Below are 26,178 nucleotides of genomic sequence, written 5' to 3'. Positions count from 1 at the left end.
TACAGGATTGTGCCTGTTGAATTATCTCTGAACTACAAGTCTTATTATTATTTTTTGAAAATAAAATATCCTGTCCGGCTGGACAGTGACACATATAGTTGCCTATCATGGTCTATATTTTATCTTTTTCCTTGCAAAATATGTAAGCTAAGGACCCTTGTCTTTGATAACACCAAAGGAGCTACAGCACTTCACTAGGGATTGTAGATGAAAGTATAACTGTGTAACTATCTCTTTTTTTTTTAACAGTGTGGTATTTCCTTTTGCTAGGAGATCACTTTCATTTAAACAAAAATTGATCTGTTTGATCACTGAATTCTTTGATTGTGTGCCCTTGCTACCCTGAGAGTCAAGTACAGAGATGTGTACTTGCCCCAGTTGCTGAGTCATAACAGTGGTTACAGAAAAAACCCCACTGAAAATAGTCTTAAATTCCTAGTTATGGTTTGCTCCCAAACTATAGCTCGCACATCTGCCATCCAAACTCACACCAAACTTAATGCTCATGATCTCACCTTTGATTTAACAGACAATCTAACTAGTGACATTATTTCACCTTACTCTTAAAATTATGGTTGAAACAACTATAAATTCATAATGATCTTTGTGTATGTATTATTCTAACTACCATGTTTAACACCGCATTAGGTGTTCCAAAACAAAAAAATAGGCTTTTGCTAGCGAGTAATATAAAAGAAGCGTTCTACGCAAAAAACTCATCTGAAGGAAAAAGGTACAGAATTGATAGATTAATTAGGTCAACAGCAGTTTGCTTGCAAAATAAGTTCATACCATCAGCCAGTAATCAAATGAGCACTGAATGAAACCACTACAACTTTCTGATGCAAGTAAAATAGCTTATCGTCCACCACACTACAAAATCTGTTAAACAATTCCAGCCCTAGATTAAAGCTAAACATTTTCTGTGGGTTTTAAAGTCACAGCAAGATGCCAGCATTTTGCTGGTAAGAACTCAAAAATGCCTTGAGAGATGGACTATCTTTTTAGGATAAAAAAAAATATAGGAAACAGACAATGCACCCTTTCTATATATGTTCTTGTCGGATTTGGAGTTAAGCACATTTCTTTCAATGCTCACTGAAGATGTGAACTTGTTCAATAAAAGTTAGCAAACAAATGATATGCAACCTAATCAAGGTAACATATCTTTAGTTGCTTCAGATGAGTGATATTTATCTTTGCTTTAGATACTAGTACACAAACTGGAACATATATAGAATGAGTGAGAGTTGGAAAGATGTATTGTGGATGGTTAAAACACTTCAATTCACCATCGAAATTGAAGTGCGGCTCAACATTTACTCACATTTCCACTTGATTCTTCACTGTAGAAGAAGTATCAGGAGACAGAGATCCGTCAAACCTTTTTCCAATTTTCTCATCTGCCAGGAAAGAATATTCATATGTTTATACCACTTTGAAAGAATGAGACAGAAGAGACAAACAAGTTACTCACCTTCGGTAAAGTAATTTCTAATACAGAGTATCGACTCTTAGATTCCTCACCTTGTGAATTTCCGTAGGCCCCAAGCTGAACCGTGAAACTTTTGCTAGCTATTCCCTTGTGTGTGACAGATGTTGTAGTTATTTGCCCCACTCTGGATAGTACGTAGACGACCCTAGAAATCCACCACCTTCGTGCGCAGAGGTCAGTTTGTTTCTGTTGTGTCAATACCATCAGACACTGAACTTTGCAAATCAGATACTGCAGTGTGCAGATCAATCAATCGGGATTTGTAAAGTGCGGCAAATCACCTGTGAAGATATCCAAGTACTAGGTTCTTGCTGGGCTCAGTAGAAAAGCCAGGTTTTTGAGTCCCTTTCTTGAATTCCGGGAAACAAGATAACCTGGCCTGAAAGTTGGGGCTGGACTATTCCCATGGGGGCCATGGTCAAGACTGATTTGCATATGGCAGGGTCCAAATTGGGGTGGCGTGGTGAGCAGTAAACGTTGGATTAAACTCAGTTTTGTGACTCAGGGGGTGGGAATGATTGATTTGTTCAGTATTCCGTACATTAATTGTTCTTTTTGCCTTTGTAACCCTGGCCTGGCTGACGAGCCGTGATACCCTGAAATTGCTCCCAGGGTGCTGGTTTCAAATCCAGGAACGACCTGGCCTGGCAGTTCGGGCTGGACTGTTCTCATGGAGAGCAGTGTCAAGACTGATTTACATATGGCTGGGTCCAAAGTGGGGTGGTATGGTGAGCAAAAAACTATGGATTAAACCCAGATCTGTGAGTGAATGTTTGATTTCTTCATCATTACGTCCATCATTTGCCTTTTTTGCTAATGTTCAGAACTGGCACACAACGCGCCAGCACAGTGGTAGAAGCCTTCACTCTTGTAGGTCAGTCCACTTACTTTTGCGGACACCCAAGATGTGTAGGTTGTAGCACCTCATCTCAGATGTTACTTGAGCAAACTTTCCAGTATCATACATAGTCCGTACTTTTCAGAACCTGATTCTGTTCTTGCACTTGGAAATCAGAACCTGTCATCCTGTCAGTAGTTTCCGTGCAGTTTTGACTACTGGCATGTCTCATGCAGAGACCCAGGAAGTACCTTGTGCCTAGAAGAATTAGTGGTTCTCATTTTGGAATCTGTAACAAATGTTTTTTGTTTTGTTTATGGGACAGGGTTGCTAACCTTGTGCCCAACACCTAACCTGGAGAACCAGTGGATCAAACTTTATCGTCTCTGTCCTTTGACATGTCCGGATTGGGAGACCATGCCAGCAGACTAAGCTCCCGTCAGCACAACTCTCCAGGTCATGGAGACATGCAATATCCTTGACCACTTCAGGGTAGCGATCCTCCTAAGTCATTCTGGTAGAGGGAACTTGCAAGCTTTCTTGGGGCTGTTTCTTGGTAAACCCATGATAGATCTGGATACATACTACAATCCATCTAGAGATGGTCCTCTTTTGTACTGCTTTGCCTTTCTTAGCTGCAGACAAACTGCAGAAGTTTATCATCCTGTCTGTAGTCTCATTATGGCTACATAGAAGCTAAGCTCACTCTTAGCGACAAGGCAGCGGAGCCTTTCTTCCAAACTGGAGAGGTGAGGCGGTGCACAGAAAACTGGCAAAGTGATGGATTGCCCTATATGGAAGTGTGTTACTATCTTGGGCAGGAATTCCGCTTTTGTTACAAGGACTAATTTGTACTGAAAGAAAGTTTTATATAGTGGAACTAACAAAGCCTGTAGTTCACTCACTCGTCTGGCCAATGTCAATGCAAAAAAAAATGTGGTCTTGATGGTAAGAAGGGAAGATGACAAATGAGTATGGGTTTGGAAAAGAGTGCACATCAGGTAGATGAATACCAAATTAATGTCCCACTGTGGCATCACAGTGTTGGTGGGAACATGCGGAATAGCTCTTCCAAAAACACATCACAACAAGTGACTTAAAATTCAACTGCTGATTAGGGAAACGTTGGAAGGCCTAAAGGTAACTTTTTATTGCTGCTACAGCAAGGTCTTGCTGGGCTGGAGACAAGAAGAAGTTGGAGGTTTGGGAGGAACACCAAGCAAAAAACGTCTACCAGCATCCTGCATGAACTGATTTTGTGGATGTACATTTGGCTGCCAAGATAACACTAATCACTTCAGAAGGTAGATCAAAAGCCATCAGATGCCGCCGGTCAATCTACATACATAGATGTGTACGTTATGCAGGTTTGGGTGCATAACTTGGCCCTGCTGCTACAAAAGGAGGTCCTCCTGAAGGGGCACCCGGATCAGAGGCAACAAGTTCTGATTGAAACACTCCTCACCCAGTCCTGAACTACTAGGATTACTTGAACCCAGACTTTCAATCTTTTTCAGGACTCTAGGCAGAAGAGGGAGTAGCGGTAAGGCGCACACAAATCGTGACCCTGAATGCTGGCAGAAAGCATATCTGAGGGAGGACTGCCTTGGGAACCCCAACATGCGTTCTCTGCGTTGGCAAAGGGTACGGGTACTCCATTTCTGAAAGTTGCCCTGTGCCACCTTAGTGTGTAATTGTCATTTGTAAACTGCTGGGCAAGGTCTGCTTAGTTTGTCCGTCCGGATGTTTAAAAATCATGCCAGGTGTTGTGCAGTCAGGGAAATGCAGAGTGTTCAGCCACTTCCGGAGACGCAGGACTCCCTGGCTCAGAGCCCATGATCCCATGTTGCCCAGTTTGATGCAACGCCACATGGTGATTGTGTTGCCTGTGAGAATCTGCACTCATTACATCAGGAACATATTTCAAATGCCCGGGACATGAGGTGGAGGGATGGCTTTGAAAAATCCTCTCTCCAATTTATGTGCGACTCCGGCATTTTGATGGAAAATCCTAACTAAGTCAACAGGTTGGCCGTAGTGGGCAAGTGGCCTACATCTGTTTAAGGTGAGCCCGCCTTCAGTAGCCAGTCAAGGAGGCATGAGAGAACTAGTATTCCCAACCTCCCAGCAGATGGGCTGCGACCACCACTATCACCATGGTGAACACCTGAGGTGCACTAATATGGCTGAATGGGAGTACAGAGAACTTCCTCATGGCCCACCTGAAAGGCAGGTAATACCTGCGAGGCAGCAAACAGAAATGTGAAAGTATGCGTCCTTTAAGTCTAGCACTTCCATCCAGTCTACCGGTTACAGTCGCAGACAGCACTTGGACTAGCCTAACCAGGCTAAGGCAGGGTGAAAAGCCTAGGATGGGCCTCTATCCTTCTTCAGCACCAGAAATTAGTGGGAGCAGTCCCGATCTCTGATGCCGGCACCCTCTTTATTGCTCATTTAGCCATAGAAACTGAACTTGTCCACGGACAAGCGGAAATCCAGGAGGTGTTGTGGTGTGGGTGGTATATTCAGAAGGGGAAACCTCCATTACAAAGCAGGCATTACATTGTAATGCCTTTCCTATACATCCTTTACAACGCATTTGCCATTACAACGCATATGCCATTACGATTACTAAGGTAAGTGTTTGAGGTAAGGGCTCTATATTTTATGGATTTCATTTTAATATGTTTATAAATGTTTTAGGATTTTTTTTAAATAAAATTTTTTTTGTTTATGAAGGGGGGGTGGGGGGGGGGGGGATTAATACCCATGCTCCAGGATCTGGAGTACCCATTGGTCTAACCGTAACGAGATACTCTGATATAGGTAAAAGATGACTCGACTTCCCACTAGCCAATCCAAAGTGGTTTTGCAGAGGCGTCTAGGTTGGGTAACATGATGTCCCTGAGGCACTCTATGCTGTTGGTCAGGGGCCTGTAAGCTGTTGGCCAGGGCCCTGGAAGCTGTCGTTCTGATCCCCGCCTGCGATGGTTGTTGCAGCGGAGGCATTTGTTGGCATCTCTGGTGATATCCCCTGATGAAGCCTTGAAACTAGCACTACTGTTAGAAAAACTGCCGAAATGGTTGAGTTAGTCCCAGATAACGGGTGGTGACCTTGTTCTCTTTAAATCGTTAGTGCCGAGTCGGCCTTCACTCCAAAATATTCTAAGCCATCAAAGGGCATGTCCATAAAGGACTGTTTCACATCCAAATGTATTCCAGACTGGCCTAGGTACTTTGCAGAGTCTTGCCCATCCAAAATTAGCTGCCGCAAAGTCGGTCTAATGTCTTCCGGGACAGCTGGCAAAACGTCTGTCACCCTGTCCCACAACATAGGTAGGTACCTGCCTAGGAAGCATGAGGTATTAAGGGACCTTAGGGCGAGACTCATACCAGAGAACACCTGTTTTGCAAATGGACTTCCTGTTGGGTGGAGTGGTAGAAAAAGTATTAGGGTCTAGGCGACCTGACGATGCCTGTACCACCAAGCTCTATTGGGTGGGATGCTTGTGCAAAATGTCTGTGTCTCCAGGGGCAAGCCAAGGTCTTCTCGCCACTGGTCTAATTAATGGAAGGCAAGATCCTGTTTTCGCCTATGTGCCCACCCGAATGTCAAAGTGTTAATGTCAAAATGTTAAAGTTAATAAGGTTGCTTGGCATGGGCCAGTGGCACGGTTAGCTTCAGAGCAGTGTAGCACGATACAGAAAGAAAGGAACTGACATCAGTGCTCAGAAGTGGCTCATTAATGGGGCCCCAATGTCTTACCCAGAGTGGAGAGCATCCAATGCGGAGATGCACGATACAACCTGTGAACATGTGAGGAAATTGTTGAAAAGTTACTGGACCCACCCTGGCTCCTGAGGAAATTCACAAGGTGAAGAATCAATGGTCAGGAGACTATCAGAATTACCATTATTTGCAGAGAAATAGAATAAAGTTAAATCCAACTTCTTTTGACTATCCAAACATTAGAAAACATATTTTATCCCTGACAAAGTCCCCATCATGGGTCTCCTGAATCGACCTGTACATTTTGAAACAGGTCAGTACTGACATCAGAAACCCAGAACTCACTTTACAACACATTCAATCAGCTGATACTGAGTGGTAAACACATTAATATCTGAAACACATCTTAACTGGATAATTTCTGCTATAGTAGACTTTCTTTATACGCAAGAAAACATCTATGCGTTCGAAGAGAATTGAAATTAATACTTACAGATAATCAATTTACAGCCTATTGTGTAGCAGATTCACATATTGCACACGCTCGGACCATTGATTATTAGGTTAAGACTATTGCTTTTCTTTCAAAATATTTTTTAATTTTTGCAGCTTCCTCCAATTACTCTTTATCGTATTCTCTGAAACCCAAGCCCACAGAAGAGCCTAGACTTCACTCCAGATTACATATATGTTTTCCCGGTTCGAAAAAGGAGTTTGTAGATTTGCATAAATCTCCATACTGTTGTTTGGCTACTTTCATGCCTCCAGTGAGAAACAAGTGATTCTGAAACCCCCCCAAAATTTATTTTTAAATGTAAATAACGTTTTCCATTTGTGTACAGTATATGTATATACCACACAAATGCTTCAGGTAGCTTGGATAAAGTTGTAGAATGTGAAACAGCATACCCATTTCGAAATTCCTACATTTGGTGCATTTTTAGGGCTCGCGCAGCGAGAGCCCTTTTGTGTGGGGTTCCAATTCGGAGCCTGGAATCGCACACGCTCGTGCGTGTGCTTTTCCTTTTGGCTTCCGTGATTGGCCTTTGCGTGCGTGTTTTTCTGAAAGACAGCACGCAATAGGCCAAAGGCGGGTGCATTGCTCCGTCCATGGCCTATTGGTGTCTGACATGCGCACCAAAGGCCGTGTGGTTTCAATTATCGTGCCCAGACACGGCGTGATAATGGAAACCACATGTTCGCTGTGGCACGCGCGCACCACTCGCAGGCGTTTTTTTTTTCAATAGCGTTCGTGAAATCGCATTGGTGTCCCGAAACCCTGCCATCTCTTACGAGCCATCCTGGTTTGGAAATAAATGCGGCAGCAACAGAAACACTATTCCCATCCTTCTGAAATACCTTATTACCCCTAGGATAATCATACTTATTAATGCTAAAGTACAATTCAAGTGGGAAACTCAATGGGATATTTATTGCCACTTGGACATGCTGTTTCGGCATCTACAAATAAAACGAAATATATTATTATTCTCTCCAGCACAATCACCACCCCTCCCCCCCCTCCTCCCCACACACACACACCTACCTACAGAATACTGGTAGTGAGGATGGGTCTTGGGCTAAAAAGTGCAGCTCTTGCTTCTTTCTCTCAGCTCGCCTCAGGGCACTGCCAGGCTCGGGGGCGTGCTCTCAGCAGTCCCACCCGGGTCCAGCCTACTTAGGCCACGCCCAGCTCACTTCACTTCACTTCATTGAGACTCAGCCGTCAGGAGGCCAATCAGTGGAGCTGGATTGTGCAACTGCTAAACCTGGGCGGCCGGCCAAGCACTGAGAGTATACTCAGAGTTCGAAGAGAGCGGTCCTAGCGGAGAGGAAGAATAGTGCTGAGCGTAAGGAGAGGCTCCGTTATTAGAATACTGCTGACTCAGCATCTTGCACTTTGTATGGTGTGTGTGTGTGTGTGTGCGCGCTGCGTGCAATCCATTGCGACTCACTTTTTTATACCAATAAGGTGGTGATTTCAGGGCACACAGGAATGTAGCCTTCAACAAGAGCCACCCCCAACTGCACACACTGCCACTGGTGCGGAGAATGTGCTTCAGGAGTTTTGCTCTGTATGTAAATAGACCACCCTACACTGGACGGGCCCTTTAAGAGACACTGGCAAGACTCATTATGTCACACTACACCTCAAACACTAAGCTGACATCAAAGGAAGCTGCATTCTCGAACGTCTATTGTGGGTGATTGTAAGAGATGCAGGATCTGAACAATGGGAACTGCGCTTCCTCTTCACTGGATGGTCCCTGTAAGACACAGACAAGACTCATGATGTCATACTACAGCACCTCACACCCTCAGCTGGCATCAAAAGAAGCAGCAATCAGGAACGTCTATTGTGGGTGATTGTTTAGAGATGCAGGATCTAGCAAACAGAACTGCGCTTTCTCTACACTGGATGGCCCATTAAGAGCAGTATAGCACACTTATTGTTTCAGAAGGGTTCAATGGGGACCATAGAAGGCCCCAACGCAGACTGCGTTTTGAGACACGACCCTTCTCTGCTGCACACCAGGTGTCGGACCAATACCTCACAGGCACTGCCCAGTTTTATGCCTGAATCCCAGCTAACCCGCAGAGCTGGGAATACATGATCTTGGAGTATTGTGTGGGACAGGGAACAGACATCCCGTGTGAATGTCGTCACAGAAAGGAATTGATGTGTTTCAATGACACTCCCATCCTCCTCACCGTGACTTTATTCGACCAGCACGAGTCACAGTCAGAATGTTTTAACTATTGTATCGCTTAAAAAAATAAGCATTTGCAATGCAATAGGCCTCGCAGTTGTGAGAGTTTGAGCTATTGGCATTGTAAATGGCAATGCCTTTTCTTTACGTGTTGGTTTTTAAAACATAAAAGGCATTGTCATTTACAGTGCCAATAGCTTAAAATCTCCCAAATGTGCAACTATTGCATTGCAAATGCTTGTTTTTTTAAAAGGAACGGGAGGAGACAGGTTACTCCGAGACAAAACAAGAGTCATCTGGGCACAGCAGTGGTGTAACGAAAGCGGAGGTGGCCCCCCTGCAAGGTACACAGAGAGGCCTGCTCCAGGTTTAACCTGGAGCTCTAAGGCCTTAGTACTGTGCTGAGGGGGGCCCTTTCAGCTCAGGCTCCCCCCCCGCACCACAGGGGATGCGGGGCCTGTGTTACGCCCCTGGGGCATAGTGGTGCATGCCTGTATTTGCGGTAGCATATTAAATCCAGACCTACTGCCTATGCCAAACAGTGCTCCTGGTGAAATGAGTGTCTCTTCCGAGAAATGAAGGCATCCTCCCACTGAAAGCACCGAAGGTCTGCTGAGAAGTGCTTTTGAGCTGAAAGCATTGCAGGTCTGCTGAGAAGTGCAGTTACAATCCAACAGAAAGCATGATAGGGCTGCTGAGAAGTGCCAGTACGCTCCCACTGAAAACATTGCAGGTCTGTTTAGAAGTGCAGGTACTCTCCCACTGAGCGTATTGTAGGTCTGCTGAGGAGTGCAGTTACTGTCCCACTGACAGTATTGCAGCATCCTGGTTACTAAGCCAGTGGGCGGGAATGAATGGGACAGTGATGACTGCGTTACATAATGTTACATAACACCATGACGTTGCGTTTTATATAGCGCTTACTACATCACTCTGGCCAACATAACGCATCATCTCTTAAAATCAAGCAAAACACTGCGCAGCAAGAAGCCGGTGCTTAACATCACACGAGGAATGCAGCTATTAAGCCTCTGTATGGAGAGAGTGGCGTGCTGCATAAATGCCCTACAGCATAGCATACATATTAGCCGTATTTTTTTTATGTTTAGGTAATAAGCGTACCATGAAACACAGGGTGAAATTAAGCCCCTGTATGGAGAATGCGGCGTGTTGCACACCTGCCCTATAGCATACCGTGAGTACCTTCTGTTGAAACAACTGCGAGAGGGAAGTTGCAGGCATTCTTTGAGTTGATGTTTGTGCTCAGGACAACATGTTCATGACTGCTGTTGTAAAACATGGCACATGGCTCTGCTGTGTATTATTATTAAATAAAGTTGGACAAAAACAGTGATGAAAAAGGTTCTTTGGGGACTGCTTTCAATTACAACAAGCATTTCAAAGAAAAGCCAGGCGGAAAACAATTAGTAACAGGATACTAGTTTAACCCAGGACAGCAGCCCCTGGAAAGGCCATAAATTCCAGTAGCAGATGAGCAAAAGAGAAGTGAAAGCTCTAACCAACAAGGAATGCAGCTGATAACCTCTGTATGAAGAGAGTGAGGCGCTGCACAAATAAAATGCACTAAAACATACCATATATATTAGCCACTTTTTTTATGTTTTAATATGTTTTGGTCATGAGAAAACCGGCAAACACAGGGTCAAATTAAGCCCTTGTATGGAGAGCTGGCAAGCAGACGGTGTGTACACAATTTGGTAGTGAGAGGGGAACAGGGTGCAGGCGCTGGTGGGAACGGTGTGCAGGCCTTGGTGGGGGGACTGGGGGTCTACTGAAGAGGCCTCTGTAATATGTGAGGGATTTAAAAAGCAGAATTTAGTATTAAAACATCTGTGCTTCTGACTTTTTGGGAATTAAACAAAGCTCTGCTGTGTATAGTACCAGCATTTTCGACCCAAAGGTATCTGAGCGCTTTAAATGAGCGCCAGTTGCATTACAGACCGGCACATTCCTTTTTGTTGGGCACGGTGATGTGCCCAGAATCACAGGATGCTTATACCTCCCTCAGACTCAATCCTGGTTCCCCAGCTTCAAGGTCGGCTGCTCTGGCCGTTAAGCCATATTCTGGTGCTAGTGAGGGGGAACTGGCTGTAGGACTGTGCGAACACACTCTAAGTGGACCAAACCTTGTTCAAGGCAGGATCCACAGCCTCCCATGAGAAACTGAAGAACTTCTGAATGGAAGCTTTTGCACTGAACACTCATGGGTTAATGCGCCTGCTGATAAGATCTGATTGGTGGGAATGGTGTCTACTGAAGCTGGAAGGAGAACGACAGCCCTGCTCAAGTTAAGGGCACTTACTTTATCATGCGGAAATGATGAGTTACCGAGTCGGCGCTGTAGGTGATTGGGTTCCAGTAGATCTTTGCAGCATAAGAGAATATTACGCGTGCCTAAAAATAAACGAGTCCGTTGGGGTTGAGTAGTCCTGAGAACATTTATTTACCTTGGAGGTTGCAACACTGGCAAGACAATCTACCTTAGTTAGCTCTGCATTCATGCAGGACACTGAGGGGCAGGGTGCTGGGAACAGATGCCCTCGGAATGACTGTGCGCCGTGGCTCTCTGCTTCACAGCCCTTGTGAAGACTTTTCTTATCTGCTTGTTAAATGAACAAGCAGATAAGAAAAGTCTGCCGTGAAGAGGTCACCCTTAATGTTTTTTCCGTGCTTCTGGGTTGCTGGCTGTGACAAGGGCTGAGTGAAAACAGATGCGCAGGTCACGATGGGCAGCATCACTAAACTGCAAGGGTGTCAACAAAAGTGACAGCCAGCAAACCAAAAGCACGGAAAAAACATTAATCACAACTAAATCCAATTGGAAACGGTCGAGACACAGGGGCGTGGATTGAAGTCCCCTTCTTTCATACGGTTTACTTAACCTCCGCTTGTCCGTCATGAGCCACGGCGCTCCGGTGCTCATGACTAGCTCAGCTGGTCATGAGCCGTGGAACGCTCGCATGCGGGGATAATTCCCCTGCTGTGCTGAGCGTTCCACGGCAGGTAATGCACCTGTGACGAGCTGAGCTCGTCATGAGCACCGGAGCGCCGTGCCTCATGATGAGCTCAGCTCGTCATGAGCATGCGGGTGCTGTGCGCGCCCCCCCAGCACAGCGGGGGATTAACCCTCGCAGCGAAGGGGTTAAACTCTCGCAGGCGAGAAACACATGCGTGCTCCAATGCCAGGCTCAACCTAAAAATATTGGAAGAAGACAAAACGTCATCAGCTTTGTGCTGTGCCCTTACCACACATGCACCCAGTGACGTAAATCCATTCAATGGAAAGTTCAAAGGTACCCGTAATTCGATCGTGCACTTCTGTGGAGAGGGGGTCTCGCGAGATATAGCAGCACGTATGTTTTTATTTTACTACTTTCCTAACTGTACCAGCTGCTAAAATACCAGCTAACTGAACGCAATCCAAAGTCCCACAAACACTGTACTTTTCTATACACTGCAAAGCACTCTGGCAGCTCCTGAGGGAGACAATGTGTATTAAGTGCAATACCGTGTGGCCCTTTCCTTGGATATCAACACTCTTTCATGGGGAGCTAGAGGTGCGACAGGAAAGGAAATCTTATCCCACGGATAAGCCATCAGAGGTGACTGAGTTAGCGGCCTCTTCAGCACACTTCAAGGATTTTCTATACATTGTATGAAAACAAGTTACTTACATGTAACTTTGGTTCCCCAGTATTGGAAACTTTCATAGAACTTGTTTTCTTGCCCCAGTATTGGAACTTTCATAGATTTCCATGCTTTGTATCAGAGTAGCTAGCAGTAAGCCACCAGTGCACATTTTGCTACAAGTGTATTACAAAGTCACAGCATAACTGTGTGTATATATGTGTGTATATATATATATATATATATATATATATATATATATATATTATACCTCGTAAAAAAACATGATACAAAATGTGCAATCATAGGAAGGAGGGATAGAAGGGAAAGCACACCTCTCATTGAAAAAGATTCCTCAGGACTGCTTGTCCTACTGCCGCTTCGCTCCTCAAAGAGTCCAGGCAGTAATGCTTTGTGAAAGTATGGACACTGCTCCATGTGGCTGCCCTACAAATGTCTCTTATAGGGACTCCAGCGAAGAGAGCTGCTGAAGATGAAACTGATCTTGTGGAGTGAGCTCTTACATGTCTCTCCAGCGGCTTTCCTGCCGCTGTGTGGCAAAAATGAATTGCACTTGAAATCCAGCGTGAGATTCCTTGTTTCGAGAGAGGAAGTCCTTTCCTGGGTGCACTAAAAGCCACAAAAAGTTGAGATGATTTTCTGAAATCCTTTGTGCGTTCAAAGTAAAATTTGAGACCTCTCTGGACATCCAAGGAATGCAGAGACCGTTCTGCAGGGGAAGTAGGCAGAGGAAATAATGATTTTAAAACCACTGGCTCGTTCAAGTGGAAATCCGAAGGGACCTTTGGAATAAATTTCGGATTGGTCCTTAAAATCACAGTGTCTTTATTTAACTGAAGAATGGGTTCTAGAATGGATAGAGCTTGTAATTCTCCTACTCTCCTAGCTGAAGTGAGGGCTTAAAGGAGAGCTAATTTCCAAGACAAATTTTTTAAGTCCACCCTATGGATTGGCTCGAATGTAGATCTCATGAGATAAGCCAGAACCAGGTTGAGATTCCAAGTCGGGGGTGGTGGACGCACTGGAGGAAAAACCCTGAACTGTTTGATAATTCTGGCTGACCAGAGAGAAGGACCCAAAGCTGATCTTCTGTATCTTGAAATAGCCGCCAGATGGACCTTAACAGAAGAATGAGAAAGACCTGATCTAGCCAGCGATAGAATGTAAGGCAGTGTCTGATGAGGGGCTGAAGAGAATGGATGGATGCGTTCCCGATGTCACCACAGACAGAAGTGCTTCCATTTAGCACGATAAGTTTTATTTGTACTTGGTGCGCGTACTTTACTTAATATCTCCCTACATTCCTGAGGGATATCTAGGCTGTGGAATTCTCTGAGCAGAGGAGCCAGGCCTTCAAATGAAGAGAGCCCGGATCTGGATGTACTACCTGTCCTTGGGACATTGCCAATAGAGATGAAATGGGACCCAGGCGAAATGGATGGTCCTGAGATAGAAGAAGCTCTGTGAACCAGAATTGGCGAGGCCTCGCTGGTGCTATTAAGATCATCCGGCAAGGTTCCATCTTTATTTTCCCGAGTAGTCGTGGGATTAGGGGAATTGGAGGAAAGGCGTAAACAAATGCGCCTAACCAAGACATCGAAAGAGCATTCCCCAGTGATCCTCGATGGTGATCCCTGCTTGCATAGAGACGGCATTTCCGGTTCTCTGGAGTCGCAAACAGGTCTATTGTTGGAGTTCCCCAGAGTTGAAATACTTCCTCCAGAATGACTTGATCCAATTCCCACTCGTGAAAAGGCGATTTTAGATGACTTAAAGTGTCTGCTTTTGTGTTGAGAGTGCCTGGTAGATGCTCTGCTGAAAGAATTACCTTGTGGAGAATCGCCCATTCCCATATCTCCTGGGCTTCCTTCGAGAGTGATCTCGTACCTCCCTGTTTGTTTATGTAATGCATGGCCGTTGTGTTGTCCGTCCTGTACTGTTCGCGTGTTGAACTTTCGTCCTGAAAGCTTGCAAGGCTAGGCGAACCGCTCTGAGTTCTAAGAGATTGATATGAAGAAGACGCTCTTCTGCATTCCAGTGATTGCTGACTCGGAGGTCCTTAAGACAGCGCCCCAACCTTCCATTGAGGCATCTGTGGTTAGAATCAGAGGGGATGGAGCCATTCTGAAAGAGATCTTTTGAGATGTTCTCCTAGATAGTCCACCAACCAGCCGCTTTTCTCATGAGAGGAGTGATCCTTATCTTGTCCTCGAAAGAACCTTCCACCTGGCGCCATCGTATGTCTAGCTGTTCTTGCAAGGGACGCATTCTCAGTCTGCAATGCGAAACTAATGGTATGCAAGATGAGATCGATCCTAGGAAAGACTTGTATGACGAACTGTCAGGAATCGCCTTCTTCAGAGCAGATTAGCTTCTTTTGTTTTTCTTCCGTAGGAAAAGCCTTGCAGCTTCTTGTATCCTGAATGGCACCCAGGAACCTGACCCTTCTGGATGGAACAAAGACTGATTTTTCCTTGTTGAGATTTAGACCCAGGTGATTGAAAAGTTGGATGTAACTTTCGACTGCCCTTGTCGTTGTTTGAGACGATGGAGCCTTTATTAACTAGTCGTCTAGGTAAGGGAAAACCTCTAGCAATTGTTTTCTTAGGAATGCTGCTACCGGGGCCAACACCTTCGTGAATATCCGCGGCGCGTAACCGAGCCCGAACGGTAGTACTTTGAACTGAAAGTGGCTCTTGGCTACTGTGAAGCGTAAATATTTTCTGTGAGCTGGGTGGATCGGTACGTGGAAATATGCATCCTGGAGATCCAGAGTCGCCATGTAATCCCCTGGATTTAGAAGACGCAAGACGTCTTGAAGAGAGACCATTCGAAAAGAGAGTTTTATGAGATAGGTGTTGAGCTCCCTCAGATCTAAGATTGGGCACCACTTTTCCTCCGTCTTGTGAATGAGGAAAAATCTGGAATAGAACCCTTCTCCTCTTTGAGAGAGTGGCACTGGTTCTATCTCTGCTTTGTTGAGCAGATGACAAACTTCGAGACGGAGAAGATGCAGATGTTTTGACTCTGTGGCGCGAGGGGCTCTGGGAGGTGGGAGGTTTTGGAATTCTAATGTGTGGCCAAATTGAACGATATTCAGGACCCACCGATCTGTTGATATGATCTTCCAGCAATCGAGAAAATGTGTAATCCTGGCCCCTAACAATGTTACAAGGAGTGGAGGACCAGTAGGCAGAGCCAGGAAGCCGCTACTGGCGTTTTGAGGTGTCTCTCCCCTGCCGTCCTTGTCTACCTCTGGAAGATTGGCGAGCGAAAGACGCAGATTGATTTTGCCGCTGAGAATATTGAGGTTTAAATGATTGAGAGGACTGTGAATAGGAAGAGTAGCGTTGTTGATAACCTCCCCTATAAGTAGAGAATCCTTTACCTCTCGCACCCCTGAAAGGTACTTTTCGATATTGAAGTGTGGCCAAAGATTTCACTGTTTCTGTATCTTTTTTAATGTCTTGTAAAGCATCATCTACATGCTTGACAAACAGCATATCCCCATCGAAGGGCAGATCCAGAATTTTATTCTGCACCTCCGGGCGAAACCAGGTACATCTCAGCCAACCCTGACGCCTCAGGACCGCTGAACCAGCTAAGGCGCGAAAAGCGGTTGTAGCAATGTCCATTGCACAATCTATAATCTCAGATGAAGATCGTTCACCTTCTTCTACGATCTTCCTCACTTCCGTTTCGGAGCTATCAGGAAGCTGATCGATGAAAGGGGAAAGATCGCACCACATTTGGCGATCATATCGTCCCAAAATCGCTAGAGAGTTCGAGAGCCTAACAAGGAAGCTAGACATAGAGGAGAACCTCTTGCCTACATTGTCCAGCGCCTTCCCTCTTTGTCTGGCGGTGCTGTCAGGGGTGCCGCAGGTTCCTTGACTTTCTTTGGGCCGCCTGAGAAATAACAGAGTCCGGTTTAGGTTGTCCAATAAGACAGGCAGGACTGTCGTCCGGAGCTTTATATTTTTTCTCCAGGCATGCTAGAACTAGAGTCACAGTTGCTGGAGACTGCATTACCTTCTTGCCTTCAATCCAAACATGCTCTACAATGGGTATGGAACAAATGGATTTTTTGTAGGGCTCTTTAAAATCATAGAGGAAACAGTTTGATTGTGACACAGGTACAGGAAAACCAAATCTTTTTGATGACCTTTCCATCAGATTATGGAAACCTATGTCCACAGGAGGCGAATCCACCGGGTCCGGAGATGGTGAAGCCGGATCAGGGATAACATTATCGTCCCATTCTGTGTTAGGATCTTGGGTCGGTTCCACATTCTGGTCCTCATCTGATGAATCATCATCAGGTACTGTCACTATATCATGCCCTTCTATCAAAGGTTGTTCTCCCTGCCTTTGAGAGGTTGATGAAACAGAAACATGAGGTTGCTGATGTGGTGGCGGAGGAGGTTGCTGAGGTGGTGGCAGAGGAGGCTGTATGGTTCCGGAGGTGTATGATGGGAACCTCCTCTTGTAATCCAACAACATTAGTCGTAGATCATCTATAAGTGAAGATGGCACGACAACCATACCTTGTCCTGATGGTTCCTGATATGTCTCACGTGGGGTGAAATGAGTTTCTGGATGATGCTGATCCAGATACTCTTTGGATCGTTGACGGTGTCGTCGACGAGGGAATCATTGTCATTGGAAGCGACGTCAACGGCGAAGTACTCGTTGACGGAGGGCTGATCGTCGACCGTACCGTCAACGTCATGATCATCATCGCCGTAGCCATCGACGTCGTCGACACTATCGTCGGTGACATCACCGTCGACGTGGTTAGTCTCGTCGACGTAGGATGTCGACGGAGTCATCGGCGAAGCACTCGGCAATAGGCCCATCGACGGAGCAGAAATTGAAACCATTTGAGATTTTGACGTCAATGTAACTGAGGAGATTGTCGTCGACGGATTAATTTTCTTCTCTCCCTTCGCTTCCTGAGGCGTACTCGAAGGTTTCTTGAAGATCTTCTCCTTTTCTTATGGCAAAGGGACAACAGAAAGGCCTTGACTTGCCTTTTTTCCAAATGATGCCTCAGGAAGAAGTCCCGCTTTCTCCTTTGGGTGGTGAGGAGATTTTTTTGGGACTAAGCCTTTTAGACCTCCTTTTGAGAGGCTTTAGCAGAAGGTTCGGCTGAAGTAGAAGGGGAAGACCTACCCCTTTTTGTAGACCTCCTCGAAGACATAGCTGAGGAAGAATCTTCACTGTCACTAGACAGAACCTCCTTCCGAGACTTCATGTTCTGTAGCCAAGTCAGAAGTCTTCCTTCTCGGTCTCCCAGAGTTTTGGTCGAGAAGGTCCTGCAGATCTTACACTCAGGGGCTTTGTGATCTGGGTATAAGCAATAAATGTAATATTTATGCTCATCTTTATGCTCATCTTTGACATACAGCCTCTTCTTTGAGCAAGTAGCACAAGTTTTGAATAAAGCTTTCTTTTCAGACATTGAAGAGAAAAAGATGTAGAAATGCAAAGTTGAAGAGAAAACCGAGCAGAGCTCAGTGGAGACTCCCTTAGCACAACGTGCGGTAGAAAATCTGAGGCTCTCAGGAGGGTTCTATGGGGTGAGGCGAATCTGATTGGCTGTTGCAAAATGATGGTCTCTTTTACAAAAAGAGGTAGATAGGCTACAAAATGAGATGTGGCTTAGGCCCTACTTTCTCTTTTGTACATACTGCTATGGTATTTTCTATTTACCGAGGCTCCCAGGCTGACGACGGGGAATGATACAAAGCATGGGAATCTATGAAAGGTGCAATACTGGGGCAAATAATTTCCTGCAGGCATGCTGCAGTACCATCTTTATATATTTTTTTGCCTTTCGATGAAAGATGACTCCATGTACTATGTACTATATACAGAACTTTCTCCGACACTGACATTCTGGCAATCAGCGTTTTTGACTGAATGTTGGCATAGATGATGTCAGGGACCTTTGTTAAACAGTGCCAGTGTGGCTGATATATCACTGCAGTGAGCACAATACCCCCTGCAGAGGAGAAACATGGGGTGGGTGCAGACTGAGGTGTGGTGTCGGGTTTGTTGAAATGCATGCTACAGGACAGAATACACAACATAGCCTCGAAGATGGGGACCCCCGTCTTACCTCTCAGAGTGTGGCCTTCTCTCACTTTGGGGTCGAACTCCGCAGACAGGATTCGGTCGATGAAGAATTTGAGGTTTTTGCTGGCCGGGGGGGGGGGCTGTGCTGAACAGCCCATGGTGTAGCGCCCTCCAGGAGAGCCGGAGGCTAGCCAGGGGTGCTGGTGGTAGGCGGAGAGCGAGGACTGCCGAGGACTGTAGGGGTCCACGGGAGAGGAGGCCTGCAGGTGCGAGGGGCCCGGCTGTAGGCCCTCAATCGCTTCCTCGCCAGCCTGCAACTGGTGCCGGGAGTGCAGGATTTCAGCAGTGCAGGTTTTCGGCGATGCAGGATGGCGCCGGCTTCTTGGCGCGATCCTGTGCTGGGTAGCAGAAGGCGGACAAGAGGCTGAAGGAGGAGGAGTAGAAGGGGGCCAGTCCGGCCGCCGTAGTGTGCATGGCCCGAGCCTGGAAGTTAGTAAAACAAGACAGTGCCATCTCATCTCCTCCTGTGATGCCTCCTTTTGCCACTCAGCCTTAGGGGGAATCTAGTGTCTCAAGGGGAGCTTTCTAGCATCCTGTATGCCTGCCATGCTCATGACAATCTTGGATGCAACCCATGGAATTTATTTAGATGCATTCCGATAGACTAGTGCAGCCTACTTCACAATTGCTCATCAAGTGAGCCTCCATACAATTGGCAGAAATGCCAACTGTGACAAAATGGGGGGCGTGGTCTCGGAGGCGACCAAGATGGACGCCTCTGGTTGAAGCTCTGCCGGTCGGGCGCGCTTTTCTTTACTTTTGTCCGATGTAGGAGTGACCTGACAAGCCCGGACACTACCCATCCGTGCCCGGGGACGTGCTGCACACATCGCCCGGGCTGATGAGCCGATGAGCAGAAAAGATCCGCCCAGAAGGAGCTCCGGAGTCCGAGGTGCCCGTGATGACGCTGAGGCCTGCGCGGTGAGTCTGTGACGCTGGGGTGGTGAGGGCCTGCCGTGGCCTGCCTCTCCCTTCCGCCGCTTGCTTCCCGCCCGCCGCTCTCTCCGGTTTGGGTTCCGGACCTGGGGCGAGCCTTGGGTCTTCGCGGCCTGGTGTGATCCCTGAGGCAGGGACCTCGAGTTTCGGGGTTGGCGGGCCGGGGGGTGGGGCTGCGGGGGGTTTGGGCCGTGGGCTGGGGGCTGGTATCTGGGGCTGCGCCGGGGCAGCCGGGGCTGTGTGGGCTCTCCCCCCTCGGCGCCCGTGGGTTAGCTGCCTCCTGCGGCAGTTGGCAGTCCGCGCTGGTGCTCCCCTGGCGTTTGGGTCCCCGTCCCCGCTTTGGCTGTGGGTCTCCCTGAGGGCGTTGGAGCCTGAATTGGGCCCTGGCCTGCCGTGGCGCTGCTGCCTGCTCCTGCTTTGCCGATGTTGGCCGATCTGCCTGCTTTCCCGGACCACGAGTCCCTGCCTGCTTGGGGCCCGTTTCTGGCTGCGACTGGCATGGTGGATGCCCTGCTCCTTGCCGTTTGAGTTGCGACCAGTCATGGCCTAACACCTCGGCTGTGCCTTTGCCTTGGTGCCCACTCTTGACCGGCGGCTATTGGACTACGCCTGGTAACATTGCCTGCTGCCTTTCCTGTCGCCTGCTGGGTTGGCCTGCTTACTGTTGGTTGCGACCTGGCTGCCTCCCCTGTATGCCCGGTGCGGATTGTCGATCACTGTTAGGGGACGACTCTGTGCCTGGCCGCCCATGTGGATTTGCTGCATGACCCCTCTAGTCTCTACTGCCTGGTCTGCACAGTCACCGCCAAGTCAGCACTGTGTGGTGTTCTCTTGCTGAGCACGGGACCTTCCCCCCCATAACTTCCTGCGACAATGGTGAAGAAAGACCCCAAACAGCCCAAGCTCCAGTTCTACAAAGCCTTGGGCGCCGCCACAGAGACCCCGGCTGACCAGAGGACGGAGGTCCCGGCCCTCCAGGACGTGGAAGGTTCGTTATCCCTAGTGGCAGCCATGCTGGCGGAGATGAGAGCGGGGTTTAAAACTCTAGAAGGCCGTTTCGACGACCTGAACACCAAGTTAGCGGGGATAAATACAAAGATCCAAGTTCATGACCAAAGATTGGATGTGGTCGAGTCCAGGGTCTCTGACAGAGGACGGGGCCTCCTCCTCCTTAAAGCGGTTGAAACGAGTGGAGAAGATCCTTAAAGATGCGGGGCCTCCTCCTCCTTAAAGCGGTTGAAACGAGTGGAGAAGTTCCATAAAGATGTCGCCATCAAAAACCAGGATTTGGAGGCCAGGAGTCGCCGCAACAACATTCGAATCCTTGGCGTTCCGGAATCGACATCCACTGGCCGTATGGACACATTTGTGGAGCAGCTACTATCGGATCTTTTTGCCAGGGACTCCTTCACCTAGGGCTTTGTGGTCGAACGGGCCCACAGATCCTAAGCCCGGTCAACGTCCTAGGCCCATCATCGCCAGGCTTATTAACTTTCGTGATCACGACACTGCTTTGCGTACAGCTCGTGACCTTGGAGAGGTCCAGTGGCAGGGTAGCAGACTCTCGTTTTTTCCAGATTTTACCATCATGGTGCAGGAGGCCAGGCGCAAATTCCAGGGGGTCAAGGCTACGGCAAGGAACTTGGGCCTGCGCTATGGTATGCTTTATCCTATTTGATTGCGAGTGGATGTAAATGGCAGAGCGCGGGTGTTCGACATTCCAAACGAAGCGCAGGAATTCCTTCGTGATTATAAAAAGGACCATATGGCTGGCTCTGAGGGCCCGAGGTCGTCTTCCCCTCAGACGCAGGCCTCACAGTCTAGTGTGGACCTCTTCTTCCCTCCCGGGACAGGTCGACTGCCTTTTGTATCATGATGCTCCTTTGATGTGTCCTATTAATGATGTTTCCTTCATATGTGCCACTCCGCAACATTGAGTATTTGATTACTGTTTAGCCCGACCGGCGTGGCGTTGCCATGACCCGTGGTGTACACCACTGTAGTTCTCTTTATTGTTTTGATGCTGCACTTAGTTTCCTCTGATCCGCTCACTTTGCTTAGTTTTTTGTCCTTTAAGTGCACAGGATGTTATGTTTGGGTCTGCCTCTTCTTGGGATGTAAGAGGTTGGGTGGGGGGTGGTGGTGGGTTTGTTCTTTGTTTAATGTTGGTTCTTCCAGCTTGCAGAAGAAGACGATTATTTTGTGGAATATGATACATGCACGCACTACTTGGATAGTTTTGATGCAGTTTGGATGGTACAGCTAGGGAATTTGCCCGGTCCTTCCGGGCTCATTGTTAACATGGAATGTGCGTGGTCTGAACAATACCAAGAAACGCAGACAAGTGCTGAATTATGTAGCTCGACACAAGGTTGATGTCCTTTTCATGCAGGAAACTCACCTGTCTGGCAAAGACGGTGCCTCGATGGCTTCTGGCTGGGGCCCCCACAGGTTTTTTTTTTAATTATAGTAGATATGCGCGGGGGTCTCTATTTTCATACATAAACGAATTCAGTTTGCACACTAACACATATCAGGACTCTGATGGCAGTTTCTTAATCATTACTGGGCTGCTGTTGGGACACAAGATCTCCCTGGTGGGAGTGTACGGTCCGAACACTGACTCCCCCTCTTTTTTTCACTCCTTATTGACTCGCCTCCTCTCGATTGACACAGGGCTTCTGATCATGGGTGGGGACTTTAATCTCCTGATGGACCACACTAGGGATAGCACTGCTACATGCCCCGACACCAAACCCCGCGCCCGATCAGCACTTAATGAGATTTGCGCGCAATACTCAGTGACGTGGAATCCCATCTACACACACAAAACCCTGCTGGGTTCCACAATACTTGGTCGAGGATTGACTATTGGCTGGTCTCCCCCGGGGTGGCGGGTTGGATTGGGACAGTCCTGACTCTTCCCAGCACCCTATCCGACCACTCCCCAGTGGTCTTACAATTACACATTCCCCGAGCGGGTGGCTTTGAGAGGCAGTGGCGATTCCCAGGCCGTGCCTTGTTGGATCCCGTTTTCAACGAAGAAGTTAGACAGGCTATTACAGACTATTTTTACTTGAACACCGGGTCTGTCGACACATGGGCAGTCTTATGGGAGGGCTTCAAAGCTTATATTAGAGGGGTCTGCAGCTCGAAGCACGCTGGTGTCTTGCGAGATCTGCGTTCCACTTTAGGCCGTATCGAGAGGGATATTGCCGCTATAGACTGCAAATTGCTTGCTACTCCCTCTGAATCCATTAATGCACGTCGTCTTGAGCTGTGCGTGGAGTTCAGAAACGACGCCGACAGGGAGTTGTTGTTCCTTAACAAACATTGCGTAGCATGTCGGTATGGTGAAGGTGAGTGCCCGGGTAGGCTCTGGCCAACACATTGCTGCCCCCCCGTGGCCCCACATACATTGTTTCCGTGACTGGGCCCGATGGCTCTCCCTTGCATTCCACCCATGATGTTTGCAATTTATTTCTTTCCTATTATAAATCCCTTTACACCTCTCGCCTATCCGGGGATTCTAGCCACCAAGAGTTTTATATATCTGAGGTAGCTCTGGATTACCTGGAGCATTACATGCAGGACTTTATGACTCCCATCACCACTGATAGCATAGTTGAGGGCTATCGACGCCCTACGTGCCTCATCGGCTCCTGGGCTCGACGGCTTATCTGCCGACTTTTATAAGGCATATAAAGACATACTGGTGCCGCGTTTGGTGGAGGTTTACGCCGAGGCTCTTGAAACTGGTATCCTCCCCCCGACATTCCGAGAAGCAGTGATCATCCCATTACTCAAACCAGGGAAGGACCCCATGCTCTGTGGCTCTTATAGGCCGCTATTTCTGTTAAACTTGGATTATAAAATCCTGGCCAAGGTTATAGCCATTAGATTATCATTATTGATGGAATTCATTATTTCCCCGGTGCAGTCTGGCTTCGTCCCTCGTCAGTCCACCTTGCTCCACCTCCGGACGCTGTTTACAGAGTTGCACAGGATTGAACCTTCCACACCCGCCGCTGCTATTTTTCTTGATGCTGAAAAGGCGTTCGACTCTCTCGAATGGCCCTTTTTCCTTTCAATCATGCGTCGTATGGGCATGCCGGAGTGTTTTGTCACGACAGTGGCTTTATTATATACTAAACCCTCTGCTCGGCTGCGCCTCAATGGCACTCTGTCTGACCCTTTCCCTTTGTCACGCGGCACGAGACAGGGATGCCCCTTATCCCCCCATCTTTTCATTTTGGCCATGGACCCTTTAGCTTGGCAATTCCAGGAAAAACACTTGCAGGGCGGGTTGCAATTCCATACGGGTCCTCTGCTGCTATCAATATATGCAGACGATACTGTTCTCTATGTTCGAATGCCCCAGGTCAATCTGCCCCCCTTAATACAGGAAATTGTCCGGTTTGGTGAATTCTCTGGGCTCCACATTAATTGGCATAAATCAGTTATTTTCCCCCTTACGGCTAGCACCACGCCCTGGCCCGGCGAGTTCCCATTGGAATGGTGTGACGATTCGGTTAAATACCTCGGGGTCCACATTCACCTGGACACCGCCTCGATGATCCGCCTTAATTACAGCAGAGCCATTAGCTCGTTAGAATCACAGGTCACGAAGTGGCTACGTCTGTCTCTGTCCATGGCAGGTCGGGTCGCTATTATTAAAATGGTAGTTCTGCCCCGGTTTTTATATTTTAATAATCTTCCCATTCCCCTCACCAAAGCCTTTTTTTCGCAGCTTCGCCCCATACTGTTTCGAATGGTTTGGGGAGACAAGACGCCCCGGGTCAGTTGAAAGATTCTGACTCTGCCCCCGGATAGAGGCGGTCTTGGTGTCCCAGATTTTTATTTTCACTATTTGGTGGCACAGTGTTATGCGTATGCTTGGTTCCACCCGGATGCACGCATCCCATATTTAAAACTGGAGGCGGATCTAGTACTCCCGCGACAGCTTCTTACACTCCTTCCCTCGGGGTTCCCCCGGGACGTTCAGACAGTCTCCACCACGTGTTGGGCTTGGATCAGACTACATGGACTCTTGGGACTGGACTTATTATATTCCCCTGCCCTACCCTTACCAAACCCTTCGCTTCTTCCGATCACCGGAGAAACTTTGGTCAAGCGCACTCTGGAGAAATTTCATATACACACACTCGGGGACTTGTTTCCTGACGGACATGCATTTTCAATTACAGAAGAGGCTCGCTTCAGTGAACGTTCCTTCATGGATACATTTATCCTAACTCTGGTGCGCTCCGCTCCAAGGGCCAGGTTTCCATCCTTTCCTGCAACCCCGGAGGAGGTTCCCCCCCCCTCACTCTGTTGATCCAGAGCCCGGATGTGGCGCATCTGATTTCTAAACTTTATCGGCAGTGCGGAACTCTTAGACCCATGGATGATTCCAAGGTTCAGGCGGCTTGGGAGGCCTGACTTGGGAGGACCGATCTTAGACGACCAGTGGGAGCATTGCTGCAGGGCCACCAATGACATCTCCTTGAACAGCCGACACAAATTACTTCATTTTAAATTCCTTCGCCGGATGTATTTCGCCCCCACCCACTCCCACAGAATTGACAAATCCAGACCGTACCACTGTCAGAAATGTTCGGCACCCTTTGCTGGCTTTGCACACCTTACCTGGACCTGTCCTGAGATCCACCAGTACTGGTTGAACATACACTCCACATTGGGAGACATATTATCCATGCAACTCCTGCCTACTCCTGAGATTGCACTTCTTGGCTATGTGGTCAACCTACCCAGGAAGGTGCGTAGGGTTTCCTCCTGGCTAAATGTGAGATAGCACCGTTGTGGGGCAGTAGTCGCGCCCCCACACTGCGCTCCTGGTTAAACAGCCTCGCGTTCTGCAACGTCAATTGTGAGGAATTCAGTACTCTACTTCCCAACTCATCCAGACTTATTGTTATTTGGGGCCCATACAGAGACTATATCTCCTGGTGTAAGGCAACACAAGACTCTTAAGCACATGCCGGCATTACCCCTGACAGTGTAGGCTAGGTCTCTACTGCCACTGGGATTGAATTGTGGGAATCTTTCTTGCCTATTTTGTACATCACATTCTGTTTTTGTCCTTGGATGTATATAGTGTTTTTTGTCCACGACACATCATCATTTGCTGATATTTTATGTATCTTTTGTTTTATATGATATGTCCTATCATTTTTTCGCAAATGCTGATTCATCCAACTGCATTGTATCTTTATTGTCTAGTCTTTTTGTAAAACTAGAAAATAAAGGTTTAAAAAAAAAATGACAAAATGCTCATCTGTGCCTTATACCGGCTCTGGAAGCAGCAATCTAAATCTCCCCAGGAACAGAGGAGTCGTCCCCTTCCTTGTTTTAAGTTCCCAAACATCAGGCAGAAATGTAACCGCTACACTGCCTGCAACACTTACGCGAAGAGCAATCCGTCAGGAACCCTTCTTTACAAGTTCTTCTTTAGCAAATTCAGGTAGCATACTAATATTTAGAGGGAACAAACTCCAAAACAACATCTACTAGGATAGACAAACGTAAAGTAAACTACCCGTCTTATATGATAAATAAGGGGCAAAGAAAGCCTCTAAAATTCCTATTCTTCTGCCATCTTTGCCATATTTTTATTGAGATGATCACTCGACAAAGC

The 26,178-nt window shown here is 47.4% G+C and overlaps 1 protein-coding gene across 2 annotated transcripts in view; it reads right to left on the bottom strand.

Moving 5' to 3' along the window:
• Nucleotides 1-26,178, bottom strand: part of KIAA0232 (KIAA0232 ortholog) — a 397,277-nt gene that overhangs the window by 197,206 nt on the left and 173,893 nt on the right. For both annotated transcript variants that reach the window (XM_078678507.1, XM_078678506.1), the window contains exon 5: nucleotides 1,328-1,403. In XM_078678507.1, the coding sequence (XP_078534633.1) occupies nucleotides 1,328-1,403 (76 nt within the window). The remainder of the gene's footprint in view (nucleotides 1-1,327; nucleotides 1,404-26,178) is intronic.

This window comes from Lissotriton helveticus, chromosome 2_2 (assembly GCF_964261635.1).
Source record: "Lissotriton helveticus chromosome 2_2, aLisHel1.1, whole genome shotgun sequence".
In the NCBI taxonomy this organism is placed as follows: domain Eukaryota; kingdom Metazoa; phylum Chordata; class Amphibia; order Caudata; family Salamandridae; genus Lissotriton; species Lissotriton helveticus.
This window is presented reverse-complemented; position numbering and strand designations above follow the sequence as displayed.